The sequence below is a fragment of the Xyrauchen texanus genome, chromosome 38 (genome assembly GCF_025860055.1).
Source record: "Xyrauchen texanus isolate HMW12.3.18 chromosome 38, RBS_HiC_50CHRs, whole genome shotgun sequence".
In the NCBI taxonomy this organism is placed as follows: Eukaryota; Metazoa; Chordata; class Actinopteri; order Cypriniformes; family Catostomidae; genus Xyrauchen; species Xyrauchen texanus.
This window is the reverse complement of record NC_068313.1, coordinates 24,666,129-24,689,485: the sequence shown is the minus strand read 5'-3', so window position 1 is coordinate 24,689,485 and position 23,357 is coordinate 24,666,129. Positions and strand designations below refer to the sequence as shown.

Below are 23,357 nucleotides of genomic sequence, written 5' to 3'. Positions count from 1 at the left end.
TGAGAATTAAAAGACTAGCCTATGTAAAATACTTGCTAAAAGATTGGAGATTAAAATGATTCCAAGTTTACCTCATTTTAAATAAACAGTAAAATCAGAGATGAAAATGTACATTCATGTGAATTTTTACTTTTGCTACTTTAAAATGAACTTTTATCTTACAAAGTTTTAAAAATTACTGCATTTTTGAAAATCTACACAGTGTTGATACGGCAACAAGTAAACAAATGACGTTTCGTCATACCAGCGTGTGTGGAAACGTTTAAAGAACTTGTGTTACAACTAGCCCCGGATTAGTGTGTGTCCCACTCTCCCCATACATGTAAAAAAACAAAATCAAACATTAAATGATCCTTTTTGATACCTGTTTGGTTGGAAAAATGGCTTTACCTTGAGTTGTTCAAAAGCTGCACACGCATTATTTATTGCTGTCAAACGAAGTTCAATTTCTGAACTTTTAGATAATTTTAGAGGACTTTATTCCATGCAAAGTGCATGATTAGCATGTGATTAGCAGTATTACAGTAACAAATCAATCTGTAATTTTCAGCAACTTTATTCCAACTGACCTATAAAATGCACCTGTGATCCTTGAAAAAATTTTTTTTAATTAATTGGTAGGGAACTGCAGACCTATATTATTTTATTATTTTCTGGTTTCAAAGAATAATTTGACTGAATTGACTGAAAACAGTTTTTTATGTTTTCTTCAACAACAAAAACCTTCCTTTTTTATTTCCAGTAACATTTGGCATTTCATAAGTATTTTAAAATGACTTTTTTTTAAAAAATCTTGAAATCCCATTTATTGTTTTGTTTTAGGAACAGTGTAAAATACATAGGTTTATAGGTGTAACTTAAAAATACTTCTATAAAACAATTGTATAAAAAGATTTTAGGTTTTTTTATTCCTATTTTTTTAATTTGCATTTGTGTTTGTTAATGTGTTTCTGACAAAGCAATTATTTTTGTTGTTGTTATTATATATGTATTTAACACCAAATTAACCATACAGCAATGTTGCAGGAATAAATAAATCAGAATGACAGATACACAAATTGCTGTTACCAATTGTAATGGCAAAATTCTTTGAGATGTTGTGAAATAAAAAAGGGCTAAAACCTAACATATAATGTGCTATTTTGAAGAGGTAGGTTGCAAGGAGAATGTCCTCTGAGCCCGAGGGCCAGTCTTTCCCATCCACAAGCAACAGTAGCTCACCAGTACATTCTCCAGGACAACTACACTCCTTTGACCATCTAGGGACACCCTGCTTTCAGATGCCAGAATCACAGGTATTTTAAATGTGTTTTTAAGATTTTTTGGTATTAATTGTACAGTTTTTAAGACAACTTGTGTAACAGATAGCTATATAGATATATTCTAACTTGTATACCATCTGTTCAGACTGTTCTGTAGTTGCCGCTTCTTAGAAACTGCCACCCACCAGCTGTTCTCATAACTGTACATTGTCACAATTATTACCATTTGATGAGGACATGAACCTCTGCATAAGGCACCATTCAAGAACATAAGACCCTGGGGCAGAAATAGATGTATTTAAACCGGCCTTTACATCAAACCCTTTTGATTTAATATTTATTAATTATGGCCTCTAGGGAAAGCTGTATATAAATTTAAATGTCTCAATAGATTCTTTAGCAGATCAAAGCTCTTTACATGCTACTGCATTTCCACTTGGAAAACCTGATTTATTTTAGTGCATAAATTAGAAGTAAAAATGCAACCTTTCTTTGCATTGAATATGTTTTTTACAATTCACTTTAAAACAAGGGTCCATTTGTTAACATTAGTTAATGCATTAGGTAACATGAACAAACAATTAACAACATATATGTTACATCATTTATTAATCTTTGTTAATGTTAATAAAAACACAATTGTTCATTGTTAGTTCATAGTGCGTAAACTAATGTTAACACAATCTTTCATTTTAAATATGTATTAATATTTGTTGAAAGTAACATTAACTAAGATTAATAAATACTTAAGTATTGTTCAGGTCAAAATCACAGTGGTCTGCTAATATGTACGGTATATTTATTATTTTTAATTATATTAGTTTTGTTTTTGCAATAAATTATTTTGCTCCACTTTTAGTGTAAACAAAGCAACATTGGGGAGGGATTTGCACCGTACTCCGAAAGCGTCCCCTACAGGCAGAAGAGTGCTATTGCGGAGCGCTTTCGTAGACACAGTGTAAACGGGAGTCCTGTTGGACAGGAACCTGGCCTGGTAGAGAACAGGCACTTTCATCCATACAGCCGCCAGTGCAGTGAAAGGGCCGTCCCAGAAGTTCATGCCTTTAGTTTTCTCAGGGGGGCTGGATTGTCTGGAAAACTGACCACAGGTGATGGATCAGAGGAACAATCCTCTTGGACTTCATTAAGTAACAGTGTGGAGACCACCAGTTTCATGGTAAGACTGAGGAACTGTGAAGGTGTCCTTAGAGGTTTAGACAGAAATTGGAAGTTTGTCACAGTTGCATATGAAAAAAATATGATAAAAGGCCCCAATGATAAAATAGGAATTTGTCCCTATTTGTGCTTTGAAGGGGTGGGTGAGTTTTATCAAATCTCTTAAAATAATTAAATGTCTAAATATTCTAAACATATAATTAGAAGAAGTGAAAAAAAGAGAAGAAGAAAAATACAATTGAAACTGAAAAAGTAAAAATTGATAATGAAAAAATAATGTAATATATTTTTTTAAAGATGTAAAAAATGTAACTAATTAAAATCAAGATAAAATTTACCCCATGAAGACTCTTTAAATTCTTAACAGCAGTCAGGGCCAAAAGACATGGAAACAAGACTTGCCAGGCAGATGTGCCTACAGATGTCTTTATTACACTGTCTAAAGAAGCATAAACTTGTGATATGTCAGAACTAAGTAACTCATGGTCTGCTCTGGGGCAGGGAACTCAACAGCCCTACAATGAGCCACAGATGAGCTCTGAGGAACCTCCCAGTTACACATCGGTTACCCATCAGACATACAGCCCCATCAGCCCTCTACAACATCAGGTGAGATAGACAGAGGGTAAGAGAAAAAGAATGCTTACATTGTTTATTTATTTTTGATGGCACACAATTATGTGTAAAAAGTCAAAATTATGTATTTTATGTGTAAGAACGTCAGTATGACTCATGCATGTTAACCTTGGCATGTGTTAGAAGGTAAAAAAAGAGATCAATAGATGTTTTATTTCCATGTTACAGTATGCTCATTGTCAAAACATTGGCAGGCAATTCTGATACATGATCCCCAGACTGACAAAGAACAAAGCCACACTGTTGTTGAACATGGGCATTTATGACATTATTAAAAAAAATTATAACAAGCAAAAATATTAGGCTTATTGTAAGAAACATTTCACGTTATCTAACAATCAAATTAATGAACATACTCTTTTTAAATTAAAGGCAACTATTTTAATTTGGCTTGGGCTTTAATGTGCATGTGTTTGTGTGTTTTTATGTACCATCTTCAGTTTTCTGGTGTGTGCTCTTCAAGAGGAATATACAGCATCTCTAATTACCTTGACCACAACCTCTCTTCACAAACATCTCAGGACAGTGCACAGCCACTCTACCCTAAACCTGTCTACTCTTATAGGTAAGTGTATGTACTTTCCACTTGTCCTAAGTGAAAAAATATTAATTATGATTATAACTATGAAAAACCCATCCGGTCTACATGTGTTTTGTGGATCTGGAGAAGCGTATGACCGGGTCCCCGGGAGAGACTGTGGGAGGTGCTGCTGGGAGATGCAGGGGTGGGGGGTCCCTTCTTAGGGCGATCCAATCCTGTGCGTCCAAAGCGAGGGCTGTGTCTGGGTCCTCGGCACAAAGTCGAGTTCATTCCATGTGGGGGTTGGTCTCCGCCAAGGATAAGCTTTGTCACCAATCCTGTTTGTGATATTCATGGACAGGATATCGGCGTGGTCGAGGTGGGGAAGGTGTGCTTGATTAGGTGGGCTGGGGATCTCATCACTGCTTTTGCAGATGATGTTGTCTTCATGTCATCATCGGTCCGTGACCTTCAGCTCTCACTGGATAAGCGGCGGTCGAGTGTGAAGCAGCTGGGATGAGGATTAGCACCTCTAAATCTGAGGCCATGGTTCTCAGCAGGAAACCGATGGAGTGCGTACTCCAGGTAGGGAATGAGGTTTTGCCCCAAGTGAAGGAGTTCAAGTACCTCGGGGTCTTGTTCACGAGTGAGGGACAATGGAGGCGGGAGGTTGGCGGAGAGTCGGGGCAGCAGGGGGTATTGCACTCAGCTCTATCGCACCGTTGTCCGCGAAAAGAGAGCTGAGCCGAAGGCAAAGCTCTCGATCTACCGATCAATTTTTGTTCCTACCCTCACCTATGGTCATGAAGGTTGGGTCATGACCCGAAAGAACTAGGTCGCGAGTACAAGCGGCCGAAATGGGCTTCCTCAGAAGGGTGGCGGGCTTCTCCCTTAGAGATAGGGTGAGGAGCTCAGTCATCCGTGAGGAGCTTGGAGTAGAGCAGCTGCTCCTTTGCGTTGAAAGGAGTCAGTTGAGGTGGTTTGGGCATCTGGTAAGGATGCCCCTGGCCGCCTCCCTAGGGAGGTGTTTCAGGCATGTCCAGCTGGGAGGAGGCCTCGGGGAAGACCCAGGACTAGGTGGAGAGATTACATCTCCACACTGGCCTGGGAGCATCTCGAGGTCAGCCCAGTCAGAGCTGGTTAATGTGGCTCGGGATAGGGAAGTTTGGGGCCCCCTGCTGGAGCAGCTGCCCCCGCGACCCGACTTCGGATAAGCGGTTGAAGATGGATGGATGGATGGACTATGAAAAAGCAAATATTAAACAATATTTAATATATACAATATATTTGGGCGGCACGGCGGCTCAGTGAGTAGCACTGGTGCCTCACAGGAAGAAGGTCACTGGTTTGAGTCCGTGCTAATGGGGGTTTCCTCTGGGTGCTCTGGTTTCCCCCACAATCCAAAGACATGCAGGTCAAGTGATTTGGAGACCCTAAATTGTCTGTAAGTGTGAGTGAGAGTGTGAATGTGTTTGTCTGTGTCTATTAATCCTGTGATGGACTGGCCACATGTGTTTCCCTGAGACAGCTAGAATATGGTCCAACCCTACCCACGAGCCTGCATAGGATAAGAGGCTATTGAAAATGGATGGAATATGATATTTATTATTTCATGAATAATAAATACTTAAATGTAAAAAATACAAATAAACAAATTAGAAAATACCACCACGAGGACTTAGAGCACGCACGCACGCGCACACACATCAAACATACATTTTAACCAAAACAAAGTGGAAATTAAACCAAACCACCATAACACAATGTCTTGTTTCATTTGGATGTTGACTGTTTCTTTGTAGTATTCTCATTTTCCTGGCACTGAGGAACAGCAAGACAGGCAGTCTGCCAGTAAGTGAGATCTACAGCTTCGTGACAAAACATTTCCCCTATTTTAAGGTGAGCTTCATTATCACATCTCAGGATAGCTTCTACATCTAATGTACATTGATCTGCAATGAATTTCTAACATCTTGGAGGAGGATCCTGGCAAAGGGCAGCATGTGCATGATTAATGTTACAAATACAGTATACAAAAAGAGTTGTTTTCCAGAGCAGCATTTCAGCAGACATATTGTCACGATCCCCTGTTGTTTGCCCTGTGTTTATCCCTTGTCATCTGTTCTGGACTACACTTCCCATAATTCCCTGCCCTCATCACTGCCAATGCTATTGTTCTCACCTGTGTGTCATTATCCTTTGTGTATTTAAGCCCTGTTGTTTGTTCAGTCTTTGTTGGTTGTTAAATGTTCAGGTAATGTCTGTTCCTGTATGTGTTCCTGCCCGTACCCTTCGTGGATGTTCCTCTTGTTTACATTTTGTTGCTCTTGTTTACATTTTGTTGCTCTTGTTTACATTTTGTTGCTCTTGTTTATATTTTGGTTTCCCATCGTGGATGTTTTGTTTGTTCCTGTGTTTACCAGTCGTTTGTCTTTGTTAATTTTTTCAAATAAACTGCGTGTAGATCCTCACTCCTCGTCTGCCATCGTCTGAGTCATAACAGAACAACCGACCACGCTTATGGATCTAGCAGTTCAACAGGCAAACTACAGACTTCTCTGCCTCAAGCAAGAGGACCGTCCAGTGGAGAATCACATTCGTGAGTTTCTAGAGCTGGAAAATGTAGCGGACTTCCCAGAATATTCCTTGGTGGTGTTCTTCAGGGCAAGTCTCCATAGTTCGCTAAGGGAGCTGTTGCCACCGGCAACTCCTCGCTGGACACTCCTCGACTTTGTGGAAGAGACTCTGCAAGTTTGCGGCTCGCCGTTCACTGTGGGCATAGAAGAAGAGGGCTTTACCTCTCCTCCCACAGTGGTCACCCCCCAGCCTTCCATGGCTCGTCCTTCATGCCTGCCACGCCAGCGAGCCACGCTTGCCACGCCACAGCCATGCCCACTGCCACGCCAGCGAGCGCCTGCCACGGACGACGCGCTGGAAGCCTTGTCAGTCCCAGAGCCAGCGCTGCCAGCCTCGTCCATCCCAGAGCCAGCGTTCACAGCCTCATCCGCCAGGAGGAGGAGGAGGAGGAGAGAGGAAAGGCCTCACGCTATCCAGTCTCCGCCTTCCACGGCTCCGTCCTCCGAACCTTCCAGAGCTGCGCCTTCCACATTCCGCGAACCAGAGCTCACGCATGCCGCGGTCAGCGAGCCAGCGCCTGCAGCCTCGACCATCCCAGAGCCAGCACCTGCAGCCTCGACCGTCCTAGAGCCAGAGCCAGCACCTGTAGCCTCGACTGTCACCAGGACAATGCTCCCTGCTGGCCAAAGAAGAAAGGGAAGGAAGAGGGCACCTTCTTCCCAGTCTCTGCTAGTGCTCAAGTCCTCTGAGGTCATCCTCGAGCCTTCCAGGGCTCCGCTTCTCAAGCCTTCCATGGCTCCACCTCTCGAGCCCCCCCCAGGGCTCCACCTCTCGAGCCTTCCACGGCTCCGCCTCCGTCAAGTTTGTGGCTCACCATTCACTGTGGGCATAGAAGAAGAGGGCTTTACCTCTCCTCCCACAGTGGTCACCCCCCCAGCCTTCCATGGCTCGTCCCTTCATGCCTGCCATGGCCAATGAGCCAACAAGCCCACACCTGCCACGGCCAACGAGCCCACGCCTGCCACGGCCGACGCGCTGGAAGCCTCGTCCGTCCCAGAGCCAGCGTTGCCAGCCTCGTCCGTCCCAGAGCCGGAGGAGGAGGAGGAGAAGAAAGGCCTCCGCTCTCCAGTCTCCGCCTTCCACGGCTCCGTCCTCAGAACCTTCCAGAGCCAGCGCCTTCCACGTTCCGCGAACCAGAGCTCATGCATGCCTGAGCGCCAGAGCCAGCGCCTGAAGCTTCGACCGTGCCAGAGCCAGCACCTGTAGCCTCGACTGTCACCAGGACCACGCTCCCTGCTGGCTAAAGAAGAAAGGGAAGGAAGAGGGCAACTTCTTACCAGTCTCTGCTTGTGCTAGTATTTAAGCCCTGTTGTTTGTTCAGTCTTTGTCGGTTGTTAAATGTTCAGGTAATATCTGTTCCTGCATGTGTTCCTGCCCGTACCCTTCGTGGATGTCCCTCTTGTTTATATTTTGGTTTCCCATCGTGGATGTTTTTTGTTCCTGTGTTTAACAGTCGTTTGTCTTTGTTAATTTTTTCAAAAACTGCGTGTAGATCCTCACTCCTCGTCTGCACTCTTCTGAGTCGTAACACATATAACGTATGATCTCATATGCCTCATGATTTGGATCATCATCCTCCTGCTGGGGCTTTGTTAGTAAAGGGATTTATTATATGACTGTTTTGGCTCATCAGGTAATCATAAAGACCTGTAGTCATCATCATAACTTCTGATGATTTTACTGAAGAAATTGTTGTTAGGAAGCAATTTGTTTTAAGAACAGTATTAGGCTGCTTAATAAAACTGAAGGTGTTTGTGTTAAAGTGATGGAATGGGTCCTGTTTCACTTTATGCATCACGTTTTTTTTTGCTGTTGAATCTGGTTGTAGTGACCAACACTTACAGGTTCTGTTCTAAATTTAAGTTGATTAAAGTTAACCAGTGGATGTTCTTCAGAAGGTACGCTTTGAACACTTAAAGAAATGATTGAATTCAAAATGTAAATACTGTCATTCACTCCACACTCATGATGTTTCACACCATTACCTTTTTTTTTTTTTTTGTGGAACACAAAAAGAGAGGATAAAATATAAGTACTGTAAAAGTAGTCACTACAACGTGTGCACTATATTCTAAGAAATGATTTTACTAAAAATATTTTACTAAAAATATTTTTTGACAGCCATGAACACCAACAGTAGCTTAGACATTATGATAGATAGATAGATAGATGGATGGCTGGATCAAAGGGTGGATGGACTGTTTTGCTTCATGTTATTCTTTGAGCCTCAGATTCCATTTTTGGTTTCTCAGACAGCACCCGATGGCTGGAAGAACTCTGTTCGACACAACCTCTCACTGAACAAATGCTTTGAGAAAGTGGAGAATAAGAAAGGGAACTCCTTTCGAAAGGGCTGTCTGTGGGGCCTGAACCCAGCAAAGGTAGAGAAGATGCAGGAGGATCTATACAAGTGGAGACTTAAAGACCCTCTTACTGTACAAAGGAGCATGGCACGACCAGGTGGGCAGAGGATGCAACTGCCACTTGCCATGAATAAAGCAGCTTGCAAATAATAGTAGTATGAATATGGGTAATTTGGGACACCTAAACCCTGATGTGTACATCCATCACAAACAAGTCTATGTTAAAACACATTTTTTTTATTTTTATTGCATGTTCCTGTTAATGTATTGGAAACTTACAATATATGCTCCGTTGCATTGCTCCAAACTGTTATGTTGGTCTAATTGCATGGAACTAGATTGTATTCATTCAAAGAAATGGTAGAACGTCTGCCTGACTTTAAAAAATATATAATTTTAGAATTATACATTACCCTATTTCAATAAAGAGGAAGGGACAAAACATTATGAAATATTAAATTATGCTTTTTATTTCAGAGGAGTTGGAACGTCTGCTTGGGGAGATACCCGAGAAGCAGAAGACTCTTGGTGCTTACTTCAGTTTATCAAGCAGTCACATACACTCGCAGCCAGAAAGAGTTGGCATGCATACATCCTATAGGCAGCCATCTGTCCATGAGACCATTGTCCTGCATCAGAAGCCTCTCTACAGCCACTTACACTCTCAAACTGTCCCACCACCTCCCCCATACATATCCCCAGACTCTTTAGGTTCCTCATACTACTCTCCTGTCACCCAGCTGCCCAGCATTGGGCATCCCTCCAGAACTGGCAACCTGGACTCTAATTTACCAGCACACACCTCACCAAACTACAGCACTGCCCTGCAGGGCAGTCACAGTGCTGCAGGGGGCATTCATGAACTTCTACTGGAGGGAGAATTCAATGATGTTGATGCATTAAATCCCAGCCTCACAGACCTACAATTACATGGTATGTGTAACTAATTAATTATATTTAAATAAAATGTATTAATGATGATTATTATTATTATTCAATAAAATATTTAATTGCAAAATATAATTTTTGGTGACACTAGTGGCAGAAAAATTACACACTTTAGATTTAAACTCTGTACATTCCATCACATACGCATATTCCTGCCTCAAACTCACACCACAGATTGAGCCATTGTGTTTGTGTGTGTTGCTTTGGATAAAATTGTGGCTCATGCAGTATTTTTCATCTTTGTGTTAAGGATATCTTTGGGAAGAGCTAAGGAATGACAGCCTTGCTCCAGATTCACTGGTAGTCATGGACACATACCCCTCCCTCAGTCCAACTCCAGACAACAGCGTGGGGATCTATGGCCAGTCTGCTGTGGAGGTGGGGACAGTGGGGACTGAAGGTGGGGTTCAGGGCAGTGTTTCTAAGCTATACCTCAATGGGCTCCACACAACTGCTTTCGCAGTCACAGACGGCATGCCAGGCCTCCACTCTTACTCAGGAAACACTCCCATCCCTCTGCTATGAGGATAAGCAAAACATGTATTGGCTTATTAACTTTCAAAAGAAAACCATGAAAAACACAGACTACATTAAATACTGGTTCACTTGAGGAGAAAGTGTCTACGTCAAACCACAATGCGTTTTGTCTGCTGAATTACTGGCTTAATAAATAATTATAATAATAATAATAATACAAGGAAAACCAGTTAAGAACCACTGGAATAATTTCTTTTTTCATATATTTGAAATTTTGAAAAGTGTTACTTTTAAAGTGCTTGGGTAAAACATTTTTACCTAAAATCTATCATCACAATATATTATCACTTTATATAAATTCTTTTTGGAATTTTGGTAATTCCAAAACGTTCTGTAAACATTTACTATTCTCTAAATCACTTCAAAGTGAGTCACTTCAATGTGGACTAAATTGATAATGCACAATGTCTTCATTGGTAACAGTGTTTGCTTTTCTGCAAGTATTATTGTTTAAACCCATGATCTTTCCAATGTTTCAGCTGGTAAGATTTCAATTAGATTCAATTAGTAATTTTGGAATTGCTGTGATGAATGTGTTTCTTTGTCAGTATTGATTTCTGTGTTTGCATTTGCCATCTAAACAATAAATATTGAAAAGCACTATAGCAAGATAAAACAGCACTCCTGATTTTTACTGGGCTCTCTGTAAGCAGATGCCACAATATGTCAATATATCAATGTAATTTCTATCCATGTACATCAAATAATGCTTTAAGTGTGTCAGAATTTTCAACTCCAAAATGGAGCTTGTGCAGAACCAATCCTCAAAAGGGATAGTTAAAAATAAACAATGTATGTAAATATAAATAACAGGATGATAATACACAGTAAATAACACAAATTGACATGATCATAGATTCAAATCTGAAAGTGATAGAAGTGCGTTCTCCTTCCTAAAGGCAAAAGGGAAGTGATTCTGAATGAGTTATTCCTGTGCACAGTTCATTCAGCTCCAGTCTGAACCTTTTAAAAATTCCAACACACTGAACAGTGCCCTGTATCTCCTTCTTACTCTTTTATGCATTTAACTCCTGGGTGTCACACTGGAAAATTATTTGGCTTTGGGTGTTCAAATAAAATACACACACACACACACACACAAAAAAAAGATTTTAGCTTATGTCATGCATAAGAAAGATATGAAATAAGTGGATTATTAAATATTTGTAAGATTATTTTGACTTCAAATAATCAGTGCACAAAATCTGTGCACATAGTACATACCCTTTGTGAGATTAACATTCTCTCTTTAAAACACACACACACCCTTTTTTTTTTTTTTTTTTTTACCAAATGCACCATCACATTAAAGATTAGAGGCCTAGAAGCCACTTTCAGTAGGTGTTACTGCACCAGTCCATTGTAACTCCATACAAGTCCATAAGTCTTCTTACGGTCCACCGTTGTAGGAATATTCTGCCTTATTGTGCTTGTTATCCAGGAAGTAAAAGCTGTCAGACTGAGTCTCATAGGGGTGAAGGATCATTTCAACCACTATGGAGAGAAACACAATATCATATATACTGTAGGTGTATATCAAAACAACGTAATCTCTCATATCCCTGGGATTAGGAAATGTTAGGAATTTTTTTGTTTGTTCCATTAATTATTCAATTGTTTTTAGGAAGAAATCTTTGGAAATAAGAAATGCAATTTTTATTGCATTTACTGTCCTGAGCAATCTGTTACCAAATAAAAGAGCTGTTTTAACAAATGCTATTCTTGCAAAAGGCTTGTTTACACAGACTTTTAAATGACATTTCAAAAAGAGACATAAATGCAATCCAATAATTTGTCCTATTGTTACTTTACAGTATATTAGTCTAAACCAGAGGTGGGGACAAGTCACACATGGTCAAGTCCAAGCAAGTCTCAAGTCTTAACCATCAAGTCTCGAGTCAAGTCTCAAGTCGCAGTTCAGATAAATCAAGCAAGTCAAGTCAAGTCAAGGGTTCACCCTAAGCAAGTCAAGTCAAGTCCTGATAAGTTTCAAGTAAAGTCAAGTCACACTACTATAGAGGTAAATTTTTTCGATACATATTTATTTTTGCACAGAAAAGATGAACTTGTATACATATATTATGTATCTTATTTATTATACATTTGCTACATATTAATCATATGCATATCTGTGCTACATTAATATCTAAAAAATTGTGTTGTTTACACAAAACGTTCAGACATTAACATTACCTGTAAACATTAAAACAAATTTATTTTCGTATGCACAAACATTCTTTACATTTTTAAAAAATAATGTATTTTAAGGAAAATCAATTTGCAAAACCACATTTATCAATGAAATCAAATCAAATCACTTTATTGTCACACTACCATGTACACAAGTGCAACAGTAGGTGAAATTCTTGTGTGCAGTTCCGAGCAACATAGCAGTCATGACAGTGACGAGACATATACCAATTACAATAAACAACATACTTACACAAAACAATTTACAAATCAAATGTACACATACTTACACAACACAATAATTATATACAATGTACAGTAAACAATACACACAATATACAATACACAATATACAATAAGTGGGAGTATATGAATATATATATATATATATATATATATATATATATATATATATATATATATGAAGTAGTATATTGAGGAGAATATGTTGACAGTCCAGTGTGAAATTATAGATGAATAAAGTGCAGTGCTAATTATTGATCGTGATAGATCAAGTGTTCAACAGTCTGACTGCTTGGGGAAAGAAGCTGTCATGTAGTCGGCTGGTGCGGGTCCTTCATGTGACCAAGTGTAAATGGAATCGTTTTGATAAATCAGAATCAGCTATCCGATCTGAGAAAACGCATGAAGTGGCCAGGTGTAACGTTAAACATAGGGTTGCCAACCACAACAGTTTTCTGTAGCCTTGTGCGAACTTATTCAATAGAATTAGACTTCTAGAATGTTCTTTCAAGTGCAAAAAAATATATTTTTTTAATTTAGTAGTTTTTCTTATCATAGCCAACAAATGTCTTCGGAAACTCCTTTTCCTCGATTTACTGAAGCCTATATGTAAAACGCATTTGCAGCTGCACAGCCGTGTATATATCTATGCTGCATATATCTATGCCGTCTGGCTCGCTCATAGGCTGTGCTGCGGCAACTGCACAGCCAATGGCGCGAGCGCGGGTCAGAGCCCGCCAAGGGGGCGCCAAGTCCCCGAATTTTGCATTAAAGCAGGTCTTCGTTCATTCATAGTCTGTCTGACATATATATTAGAATAGAAGCTATGTGTCTGTCATGGATTTGCACTGAATTGATACTCAAAAATACGGAACAAAGTGCGTTCCGTATCAGTTCAATACGGAACAAGACTTTATATTATACTATATATTATAAGTATTATACGGAACGGTTGGCAACCCTAGTTAAACAGCCCCTTAGAAATGTTTAGGCGCGTGCTAGTGATCACATCGGCGCCTCCATGTTAGCCTGTCATGCAGTAACGTTATGTGCAATGCTTTATAGTTTCCACACGCAGTCCACAAACTTGAAAATGCGCACATTTAATACACATTATAACCTAAATGTAATATTGAGCTGCCCGCTCATTTTAAGATGCCAATCAACATTAAAAAACTCAGGCTACGCCACTGTTATAGTCAAATTCCCCAATAAGTTACATCTATTTACGAGACGTAACAGTATGATAATGCCATGGTCACATTTCTAATAAGAAAAAACATAATATGCCATCAAGGCCAAATTATGACAAACTGAAAAGATTAATTCATTACATTAGTAATCGTTATAACGTAGATCTTAGTGAAACTGACTATAAAGAGATTACTTTCTTACCTTTCCTTGTGGTTCTTCTTGATATGTCGAACGAAATTTGACGTTGTGGTTGTCGTGTCGGATATTCGTGCCTTGCATATTTTGCAACTGGCAAATCTTTTTTTATAGGCACGGTCCAGTTCAAAGTCTGTATAGCCAAACGAGGCCATTTGTGGAGCTCGACTACTGTCTGCCATGTTTGGCGCGGTTTGAATTGAGCAGCACAGATGCCAATAGTGATGCTGACGTCACAATATATATATTTTTTAATTAATTGTATTGCTGTTTGTTTATTATAAGTTCAAGTCATTGTCGAGTCTTCCACTTCAAGTCAAGTCAAGTCTCAAGTAACTTGTTCTCAAGTCAAAGTCAAGTCAAGTCATTTTCGTACTTTAATCAAGCAAGTCACAAGTCCTGAAAATTGTGACTGGAGTCAGACTCGAGTCAAGTCATGTGACTCGAGTCCCCCACCTCTGGTCTAAACAAACAAAAAAATGTGCTAACATATTTAATTCAGTCATTCTTTATTTATGTATATTTATTTATTAATAAAATTTCACTGACAATTTCAATCAAAAAAAAAAGGGAGGGGAGCACCGGGCGATCCCACCAAGTCACGGCATTTTCTGGACACAGGTGGATCGCAGCCGATCTGTCCACCTGGCGGACCTCCGAGTACCCGTGGGCCGCCCCGCCGTTGAGGGTAGTGACAGCGGACGAGCGAGGAAGTCTGTTGCAGGCAGTGAAAGGTGCCCTCCATGACCTCGTCAGCTCACGAAAAAAGAAGTCAAAGTGAAAAGAAGATCGCAGTGTATGTAATTGTAACAATATCAGATATTATTAATAAAAAACAGGAACGCCTCCATATTTTGAAATTCGGGGATATTTTTGTTCATTTCTGTGGCATTTTTGCCCCGAGTCCCCATTAAATTACGACACTATTGGCATTGTATCTTTCTAAGGTATTTAAAAAATTGTTTTAGACATATATTACACAGCACGTTTTAGGTTATAAACAGATTTAGCTCTTATAACTTTCTTCTTCCCAAAAATTCTGAAATATTTTGTGTAATTTGTAATTGTACAAAATTGTAGCTAAGTTGAATACTTCATTTTTAATCAACTCAAGTAAAAGTACAATTATTTATTCATATTTTTAAAAGTTGAAAAATTTACTCAAGTACTGTAATGAGAGTAGTCGTAATTCCTTACTTTCCACCTCTGGTTTTTAAAACGCAGAAGCGAAATGAAAAAGTTAATTTTGTAATAAAATACTCAAGCTGCCTCCTGACTCCTCCATTTGCCCATAAAATATGAATTCTGTTACACTGGTGCCGAAACACGAGATTTGGAGATTAACGTCATCATGGACCCTTCACCACTGGGTGAAGTAATCAAGTCCCTCACCAGCATCCACTGAACCACCATCAGGCCCTCATGGATTTAGGCCTGGAGCAGGAACAGCATTTACAACTCCTGCTCCAGGCCCAAGTGGAGGCTCGGCAGGCATTCCAGAAACTGATTGCCAGAGAGGGGGCTGCAGCTGCGACCCCGGAGCCCACAACACTGTTATCTTCATCAAGATGGGGCCGAGTGATGATTGGGGCCCAATGTTCTCGCCGGTCAACTTAAAGTTGCGATGCTTTTGGGAAATGCAGCCCAGACTGGTTCAAGCTGAAAGAAGGACTACAATAACTCAGATAACCCCTCTGTGCAATTGTACTGAGCAGAAATGCATCTCAGACTGCACAGCACATTGAACTGTTGTGTGTGAAAATCCCCTGAGATCAGCAGTTACAGAAACACTCAAACTAGCCCATCTGGCACCAACAATCATGCCATGATCTAAGTAGGTGTACAGGTGTACCTAATAAAGTGGTCGGTAAGTGTAAATAAGGGGCAATTATGAGAAATGTATGTTCAACTATGGAACATTCAGTACACTGTGCCCTCAATCACAGTGCAAGCAGTCACAAGCAGCCCAGTGATAGATAACTATGTAATAATCAGTCAAGCATGGAAATGTCCGCTGTGATAATTTACACATTGAAGTGACAACATTGAGGCATATTCACACTAGGCCTGGTTGCCTTGTACCATGCCCAAGCATGATTGTCCCCCCTCCCCACTCCCCTGCTGGCCTGCTCTTACACGCCACTTAACGTTCGGGGCCTGAGCACGCTTATGTCATTACGAAGCAACTTTTTGTTTTGAAGAAAACAGGAAGAAATGCTATTAAGAAATTAACAAATCGTTAATTTGTGGCTTATTTGGAGTCGTTTGGGGCACGATGACACACAGCCCTTTCACATGCCTAATTGTCAACAGCATCGTACCACTAGAATGTATCCTTTTCGTTCGATGAGCTGCCAGATTTACTTTCAGATTTTCAGACTCAATGGTTCTTTGATATCCACAAGCACGAAGATAGTCGCAAAGTTCTTGTGTGTTGTATCCAGTTGTTCCCATATGCCTGAATTTCCAAGACCGAAGTGATCCTTTTGCCTCCACGTTTGTTAAATGGAAAATGTTGCATCATTGATGTCATGTTTCGGGTTCCATGCTCGGACACAGTTAGGATCACATGTGTGCCTCAGCCAACTGAACCGTGCCCGAGCCCACCTCTTCAAGCAGGTCAAGCCACGATTCAGCGTACCCTTTCTTCGCTTTCATCTCTTCTTCTTCTTCTTCTGTTGTTTTATGGCGGTTGGCAATCCAACTTAAATGGTGCATTCCCGCCACCTACAGGATTGGAGTGTGGAGCGCTAAATGGTTGTAAAGTTGGAGGGAGGAAAAAAAAAAACTATCTTATATTCTATTGATAAATCTTGTATCTTTTAAGAAATGAAATAATTCTTGATAAAGTCTTGATTGCTTTGGGCCATTTTTCTAACAAAACCTGAAGTGACACCTCATTTACTCCCAGAGATCTTAAAGCTCGAGTTAGATGGAATCTTGCTCTTTCATATGCATCATATTTTATAATTACATGTTCTACTGATTCTTCTGGACCACATTTATCACATTTACCATGTCATGTTTCCCTATTCTGTACAAACACTTATTTAATGCCTCCTTGTTTCCTTTAACACCCACATGTGATGGTACCCACAAAAAGTTTACAATAAGTCCAGATTGTTTTATTCTAAATAGACTCTGCATCACTTAATATATCAAATATTGTCTTGCTACCGATATTGCACTTGACAAGCTATTGATAGCTGAAAGTGAATCTGTGCATATCATTGATCATGTAGGTTATATTTTTCTAGCCATGGAAATGCTAGGAATATTGCTATTAATTCTGAAGTAAATACACAAATATGATCAGAGATTCTCTTTGAAATTTTAACTTTAAAAAGAGGTTTGTAAGCTGCTGCTGCTGTAAATCCAGAATGTTGTTCCTTTGATCCATCTGTATAAATTTGCACTGCGTTATAATATTTTCGATCAATATATTGTTGAACTGCTAAACTTTCCAACACATTTCTTTCCTTGTTATGCTTATCTTCATACAACTGTTCGTCCACTTGAGGCATAGGGAAAAGCCAAGGAGACATTGCTGACATAGCCACCGAAGGGGCAATGTTGATATCACTTATTCCTATGTTTTGTGCCTCCTTATTGGCTGTCCATCCAAAGCGTGTTGATTTTTTATACTCGTATTCACAGCAATCATTCAAGACTTTCTTAACTGGATGACTGTCCGAATTAACTTTTATATTAGTCCAATATCTCATCTTTAATTTGAGCCTTCTAATTTCTAGAGGCATTTCGTCCATCTACTGCTGTTACTGGAGATGACCTTATTGCTCCACAACATATTCTCAATGCTTGTGATTGCAATGCCTCAACTTTTAAAAGTAGTGTTTTAGATGCAGAACTGTACACCATACATCCATAATCAATAGCAGCCCTTATTAATGCACAATATATACTTTTAAGAGACTGACGACATGCTCCCCATTCAGTTCCTGCCAAGCACCTCATTATATTTATTGCTTTTTTTCATTTGTCTATTATTTTCTGAATATGCACTTTAAAATTCAATTTTGAATCCATCCACATTCCCAGGAATCTAACTACGGATGTTTGCTCCAATTGTTGTTCATACATATTAATATTTATTGTTGGGTTAATTTTTCTTTTTGTAAAACAGATCACCTGAGTTTTTGCCACTGAAATATGAAAACCCCATTCAAAAGTCCAATTCTCTACCTTTCTTACAGCAGTTTGAATACACCTCTCCCCATGCCCAACATTGCGTCCTCTCTTCCACAGTGTCCCGTCATCTGCATATAAAGACCTCCCTATCCCCCGAATCTATCTGTGAAAAAACGTCATTGATCATTATGTTTAACAGAATTGGACTGCTAACACTTCGCTGTTCCGTTCTCTACTTGATATACCTGAGAAAAAGCAGAACCCACTCTCACTTGTATTGTTCATTTAAACAAAAAAATCATAATCCAGTTATACATTCTACCTTTTAATTCCATTCTATCCAGTTTTATTATAAGTCCCTCTTTCCACATCATATTGTAAGCTTTTTCAACGTCAAAACTCCTACTAACACTTCCTTGTTTACTTGGGCCTTTCTAATTTCAGCTTCCAGGCATAAAACAGAGTCCATTGTGTTTCTCCCTTTTCTGAAAGCACTTTGGAATGCAGAGAAAAGGTTTTCCTTTTCAATAACATATATCAATATGTTCATGACCATACGCTCCATTAGTTTGCATAAATTCAACGTAATGCTTTGGGCCTGTAGTTAGTGGGCTGCGAATGTGCCTTCCCTGGCTTCGCCTCCAGTCATCTGGTAATTTCCCTGATTCCCACACCTTATTAAAAAGACTCAAAATAATATTTAGAGATGTTTCTGATAGGTGTTTTACCATCTCATAACAGATGTCATCTCTACCTTGAGAAGTTTGTTTTACCCCATCAAGCGCTTTCTTCAGTTCAATCAGGGTAAACTCTAAATCTAATGTACATCCTGATGGCCCTTTTTCCTCCAGAATTTGTTCTTACTCAAGCTCAGATCCCTATATCTCCTCATTTATTCTGTTATATTTGAATTACTATGTACATTAGCAAATGTTTCTGCCAACACCTCTGCTTTTTCACTGTCTAATATTACTGATCTATTGTTATATACTAAGACAGGAATGTTACTGTTTCTTTGTTTCCCACCCATCTTTCCATCTTTCTTCTCCAATATTATTACAAAATTCCCTCCAAAATGTTTTCTTAGATGTCCATATTACTCTTCTCACTATAGCCTGTGCTCTTTTATAATTAATAAAATCATTATAATTGAATGATCTTCTTACTCTCTTAAGTGCTTTATTTCTTTTTTTTAATTGCCTCATTGCATTCCTCATTCCACCATGGGACAGCTTTCTCCTGCTTCCTGTCCTCTTCTTACCAATTACTTCTTCAGCTGTACTCCGAAGAATTTCACTTACCTTATAATTAAAAACTTCTACATCCTCTATAGAACTACTAATTTCTGCCATTTTGTTTTGACATAATTTCTTATATTTATCCCAGTCGACTGTTTTAAATTTCCACCTTGGTAATCTTTCCACTACTGCTTGAGCTATGTCCACACCGATTTTACCATTGATAGGAAAATGATCACTACCTATTGTACTTTGATTTAAAACTTTCCAATCACATTTTCCTGCTAAAATTTTAGAAACAAGTGTCAAGTCTAACAGTGAATATTTTCCCTGTGCCATATCAATTCTTGTATAGCTTCCATCATTAATGAATACTATCCCGCTCCATTCTAGCATGTCTTCTATTATCTGTCCGTTATGATGTTTTATTCTACTACCCCATAATGTACTGTGTGCATTAAAGTCACCACACCACACCACACTACTTTATAATTTCCATTCCCTCCAATATTTTCTAATGTATCCTTACTTAACCTGTCACATGGATTATAAAAATTAATTATTCTAACACTCCGTGATCCTTCCCAAATTTCCACCACCACTGTACCTCTTGTTCCCCATTTACCTCAACTATTCTACACCCAATACCTTGTTTAATAAATGTTGCTACCCCACCACCATTTCCTTTATGTCTATCTCTTCTAATTGTATTGAATCCATGCTTTAAAAAATGTAATTGTGGTTTTAGCCATGTTTCTTGCACACAAATAAAGTCAGGATCATTTTCTTGGTTTGTTATGAATTTCTTGAATTCTTGTCCATTAGCAATTCAACTTCTTGCGTTCCATTGCAAGATAATCTAATCACCATTATGAACAACCACATGCTGTCTAACTATTTACTGTCTGACTGTTTGCTGTTTGCATCTTAAGCCTTTCGTTTATCATATTTACATTAACATCTTCTAATTCCAAGTACTTTTCAGCAGCTCTGATAATGATTTTAATTCTTTCTGTCCTACTTTCAGTTTGGGCAGAACAATTCACCACTTCTGCTATGAATGCTATGAATGACACTTTATCTACAATCACTTCTTTCTCTTTACTTTGTTCTTGCAGCTTAACTTTTTGTTGTGGAATTGTTGCCTTAGCATTTATAACTTTGGTTGTCCGTTTTACCTTCTTGAGAGCTTCAGCGTATGATATTCCTTCTTCCACTCTGACATTTTTAACTTTCACTGCATTTTTCCTCACTAAACAACCTCCATATCCTGCACTATGATCACCTCCGCAATTACAGCACTTAGGGTTTAACCATTTTTACTAAGGGGTTGGACGTAGAATGCGTTTGCAACCAGTAGTAAGAATGTTCACACATATTATAGTATTATGCTTGCAATGTTTTCATCACAATAGACAGTTTATGTTCTGATTATCTCAGCTGATGATCTCCTTATGGTGAGAGATGATTTTACATTCCATTGAGTTTCCACCCTGCTGTGTCCACCTGTCTGTGTTGTGTCATCGCCTATGCCATAATCTCAAAGCAGCCTCTGTGATGCGTCTGCATGTCCCTCACTCTACGCACAGACTGGATCTGGGGGTGGTTGGCACCCCATTCGTTCCAGTGCTTATATGGTCCACACTCAAACAGGTACTGGTATCCACGATAGCCAGGGTACTGATATCCAACCCACCTGGATTTGGAAGTAACATACATTAAAATTTTAGAGAAAATTAAATGGCTAGATGTAGATTATCATCTTCAAAATGGACACTTTGTGGTGATGTGTAATAAAAGGAATGCTGAATCGCTTACGTTCCACCATTAACTTGGATGCTGGCGACTCTGTCCTGAAAGCCATGACACCACAAACTTGGAATGTCCTCATCGCAAACCTCCATCTTACGGCCATCAAAGTTTATGCACTCATACAGACAGATCGTATGGTCCTGAGGATCCTACAAGGCGAAAGCACATAGAATTACTGTCTTTCATGGTTTCCATGGACCTCCTTTAAAGCATTAATCAAAGTCCTTGATGTGACTTGTCATAATTAGTGGTAAAATGTTAACCCACCATTTGAACTGGCCGTACAGACATGAGACGATCACAACGATAGCTGTTGGACCAAGTGTCCCAACGAGGGTATTCACCTCTCTCCAGCACGAACATCTCACCACTCATGTTTTGTTGCTCATAACCAACCCATCTGCAAGGTAGATAAAAAATACACAATGGCCTGTTTATTTTTTTTATTAACTGCATGTACTTTATTATTAAGCAACAGACATAGAAGAAAATGTATATTTTAAACTTTTCACTTTTTATGATTAACATAAACAACTTGAAACTACTCATATTGCCACAAATGACATGATAAGAGTTAGTCCTCTACTTTAGTTACACTTACATGGCCGGGTCTAAGAGGGGGCTAGGTTTACCTTGTGCCCCCCTCTCACATCCCCCCTTCCTCAGTCAGATGTGGAAACAACCAAGGGGGACCCACCCAGTCAGACCCCACCCCCAAATTGTTTTGGTTGGTCTGCTACACTAAAATATATTTTTTGGGATATTTAGGATTTTAAATGAACTACTACTTCAGATGTCCCTCTCACCTCTACATTTTAAAATTAAATGACTTAACATAATTTCACCATTTTTTGTCTTATCTTAGTTATAAATATTACTATTGCTTGTGATTTGTTAAATCATTCCATACTTACGGCCCACACACCACTCTGATAGAGCCCACACGATTCAGCCCCTTCTCACAGACGTTACGACACTTTCCACTTAGCTCCATCATTCGCCCTTGGAAATTCTCGTACTCAAACAGATATATCTAATCATACAGAGATAACATTATGGTCAGGATTTACACATGAAGACATTTAATCAAACAAGTGCGTCAAGAGAATGATGGAATAGAGTTGCCTTACTTTGTGTGAACTCTTTCCCGTGGCAAAGCAACTCCCCATGCTTCCCTGTACAGCAGTATGTGACATGGCTAAAGCTGTTACCAAACAGACAGGTGTAGAAAGAGAACTGAAGTTTCAAAAAAAGATTCAATCAAGATTCAATAAAGTTCTGAGTAAAAACAAATTAAACAAAACCTTGGAAAAGCTATACCTTTCACATGGAACATATATTCAGTGAACAACTAAACATTTAGTACCTGACAATGTTACAGTTCGGAAAGACCTCAATAGCATTCTAAATAACCCCTCGCTACACATTTCATGGAACACATTTCTAGAGAAACCATTATTTACGATTATTTTAACATCTGTGTCAGTAATAGACTTTTCATTCATAAAAAAAAATCTACTTTACTCAAATCAGCAAAGTCATAAGCAGACTCAATCGATGTATACTCCAATCATTTAAAATCTATTAAAAAAATCTATGTCTACTCTATATCTACATTATATACACTCCAAACAATCAAACAACCAGCATGTTTAAAGAATTGGACTACTTAATAAGGGCCATCCTTTATGCTCCATTTTAATTTGATCGCTTGCCAACCTAGAAACCCCTTTCCCCAAGCAGAGCTCACCAAAACTTTGCAGTCAGACACAAAACAATGGAATGTAAGAGGAGTGCTGGCAGAGGAGAGGATGCCAAGGCCTGAATGTACTAGGGTTCGGGCTTTGGATGGGTTATATATACATATATATCCCCATCTGTACTTCTAGGGCAGAATGAGGCCATGCTATTGGATAAAAGTGATGGGCATTTGGAGGGGTTTGGAGTGCAGGCTTATCTATGTGACCATGCTGACGTTGCTCATTGCTTTGTTGCAAGCTTTGGATGGATGTCTGATGTCAACCTCCATCAGCAGATAGCATGGAACTTTACGGCCTCTATCTCTTTAACTCTCTCCCTGTCTCTCATACTCATTCACACACTGTAGCACAGCTAGTATGCTGACCTCAGTATACTTGCCATAGATCTCTCTATTGAGAGAAGGAGGGAGACTTATTGTATTTGCTCTGTATAAAAAAGCCTCCAATTTGAGTTTAATTGCTGCCTGGAATTTGTAAGTAAAATCAACATGGTGGCA

The 23,357-nt window shown here is 39.3% G+C and overlaps 2 protein-coding genes across 3 annotated transcripts; one reads left to right on the top strand and one right to left on the bottom strand.

Annotated features, from left to right (window-relative positions):
* The first annotated feature begins 1,166 nt into the window (after positions 1 to 1,166).
* Positions 1,167 to 10,067, top strand: LOC127631374 (forkhead box protein N1-like). Its single transcript, XM_052109473.1, has 8 exons — positions 1,167 to 1,295; positions 2,122 to 2,439; positions 2,940 to 3,047; positions 3,515 to 3,639; positions 5,397 to 5,493; positions 8,484 to 8,691; positions 9,072 to 9,527; positions 9,793 to 10,067. The coding sequence occupies exons 1-8, from the start codon at positions 1,167 to 1,169 to the stop codon at positions 10,065 to 10,067; spliced, it is 1,716 nt and encodes a 571-aa protein (XP_051965433.1).
* Positions 10,068 to 17,816: 7,749 nt separating this feature from the next.
* LOC127631864 (beta-crystallin B1-like) lies at positions 17,817 to 22,922 on the bottom strand. 2 transcript variants are annotated; one of them, XM_052110244.1, is made up of 6 exons: positions 22,851 to 22,922; positions 22,231 to 22,304; positions 22,015 to 22,133; positions 21,368 to 21,500; positions 21,107 to 21,249; positions 17,817 to 20,984 (listed from the first exon to the last, which is right to left on the bottom strand). In XM_052110244.1, the coding sequence occupies exons 2-6, from the start codon at positions 22,294 to 22,296 to the stop codon at positions 20,816 to 20,818; spliced, it is 630 nt and encodes a 209-aa protein (XP_051966204.1). In that variant the 5' UTR covers positions 22,297 to 22,304; positions 22,851 to 22,922; the 3' UTR covers positions 17,817 to 20,815. The 2 variants fall into 2 exon arrangements, with proteins under 2 accessions (XP_051966204.1, XP_051966203.1); XM_052110243.1 differs by having other exon boundaries at positions 22,231 to 22,336; positions 22,851 to 22,916.
* Between the last annotated feature and the right edge of the window lie 435 nt (positions 22,923 to 23,357).

What these genes read in the sequence shown, in the direction of transcription:
- LOC127631374 (XM_052109473.1), top strand. Translation starts at nt 1,167, where the DNA reads ATGTCCTCTGAGCCCGAGGGCCAGTCTTTCCCATCCACAAGCAACAGT. An exon ending in TCAGCCCTCTACAACATCAG is followed by an intron (nt 3,048 to 3,514) that starts GTGAGATAGACA and finishes TACCATCTTCAG; the next exon opens with TTTTCTGGTGTGTGCTCTTC. An exon ending in AAACCTGTCTACTCTTATAG is followed by an intron (nt 3,640 to 5,396) that starts GTAAGTGTATGT and finishes GTTTCTTTGTAG; the next exon opens with TATTCTCATTTTCCTGGCAC.
- LOC127631864 (XM_052110244.1), bottom strand. Translation starts at nt 22,296, where the DNA reads ATGTCACATACTGCTGTACAGGGAAGCATGGGGAGTTGCTTTGCCACG. An exon ending in CTGTACGGCCAGTTCAAATG is followed by an intron (nt 21,250 to 21,367) that starts GTGGGTTAACAT and finishes TTCGCCTTGTAG; the next exon opens with GATCCTCAGGACCATACGAT. An exon ending in ATCCAAGTTAATGGTGGAAC is followed by an intron (nt 20,985 to 21,106) that starts GTAAGCGATTCA and finishes TTCCAAATCCAG; the next exon opens with GTGGGTTGGATATCAGTACC.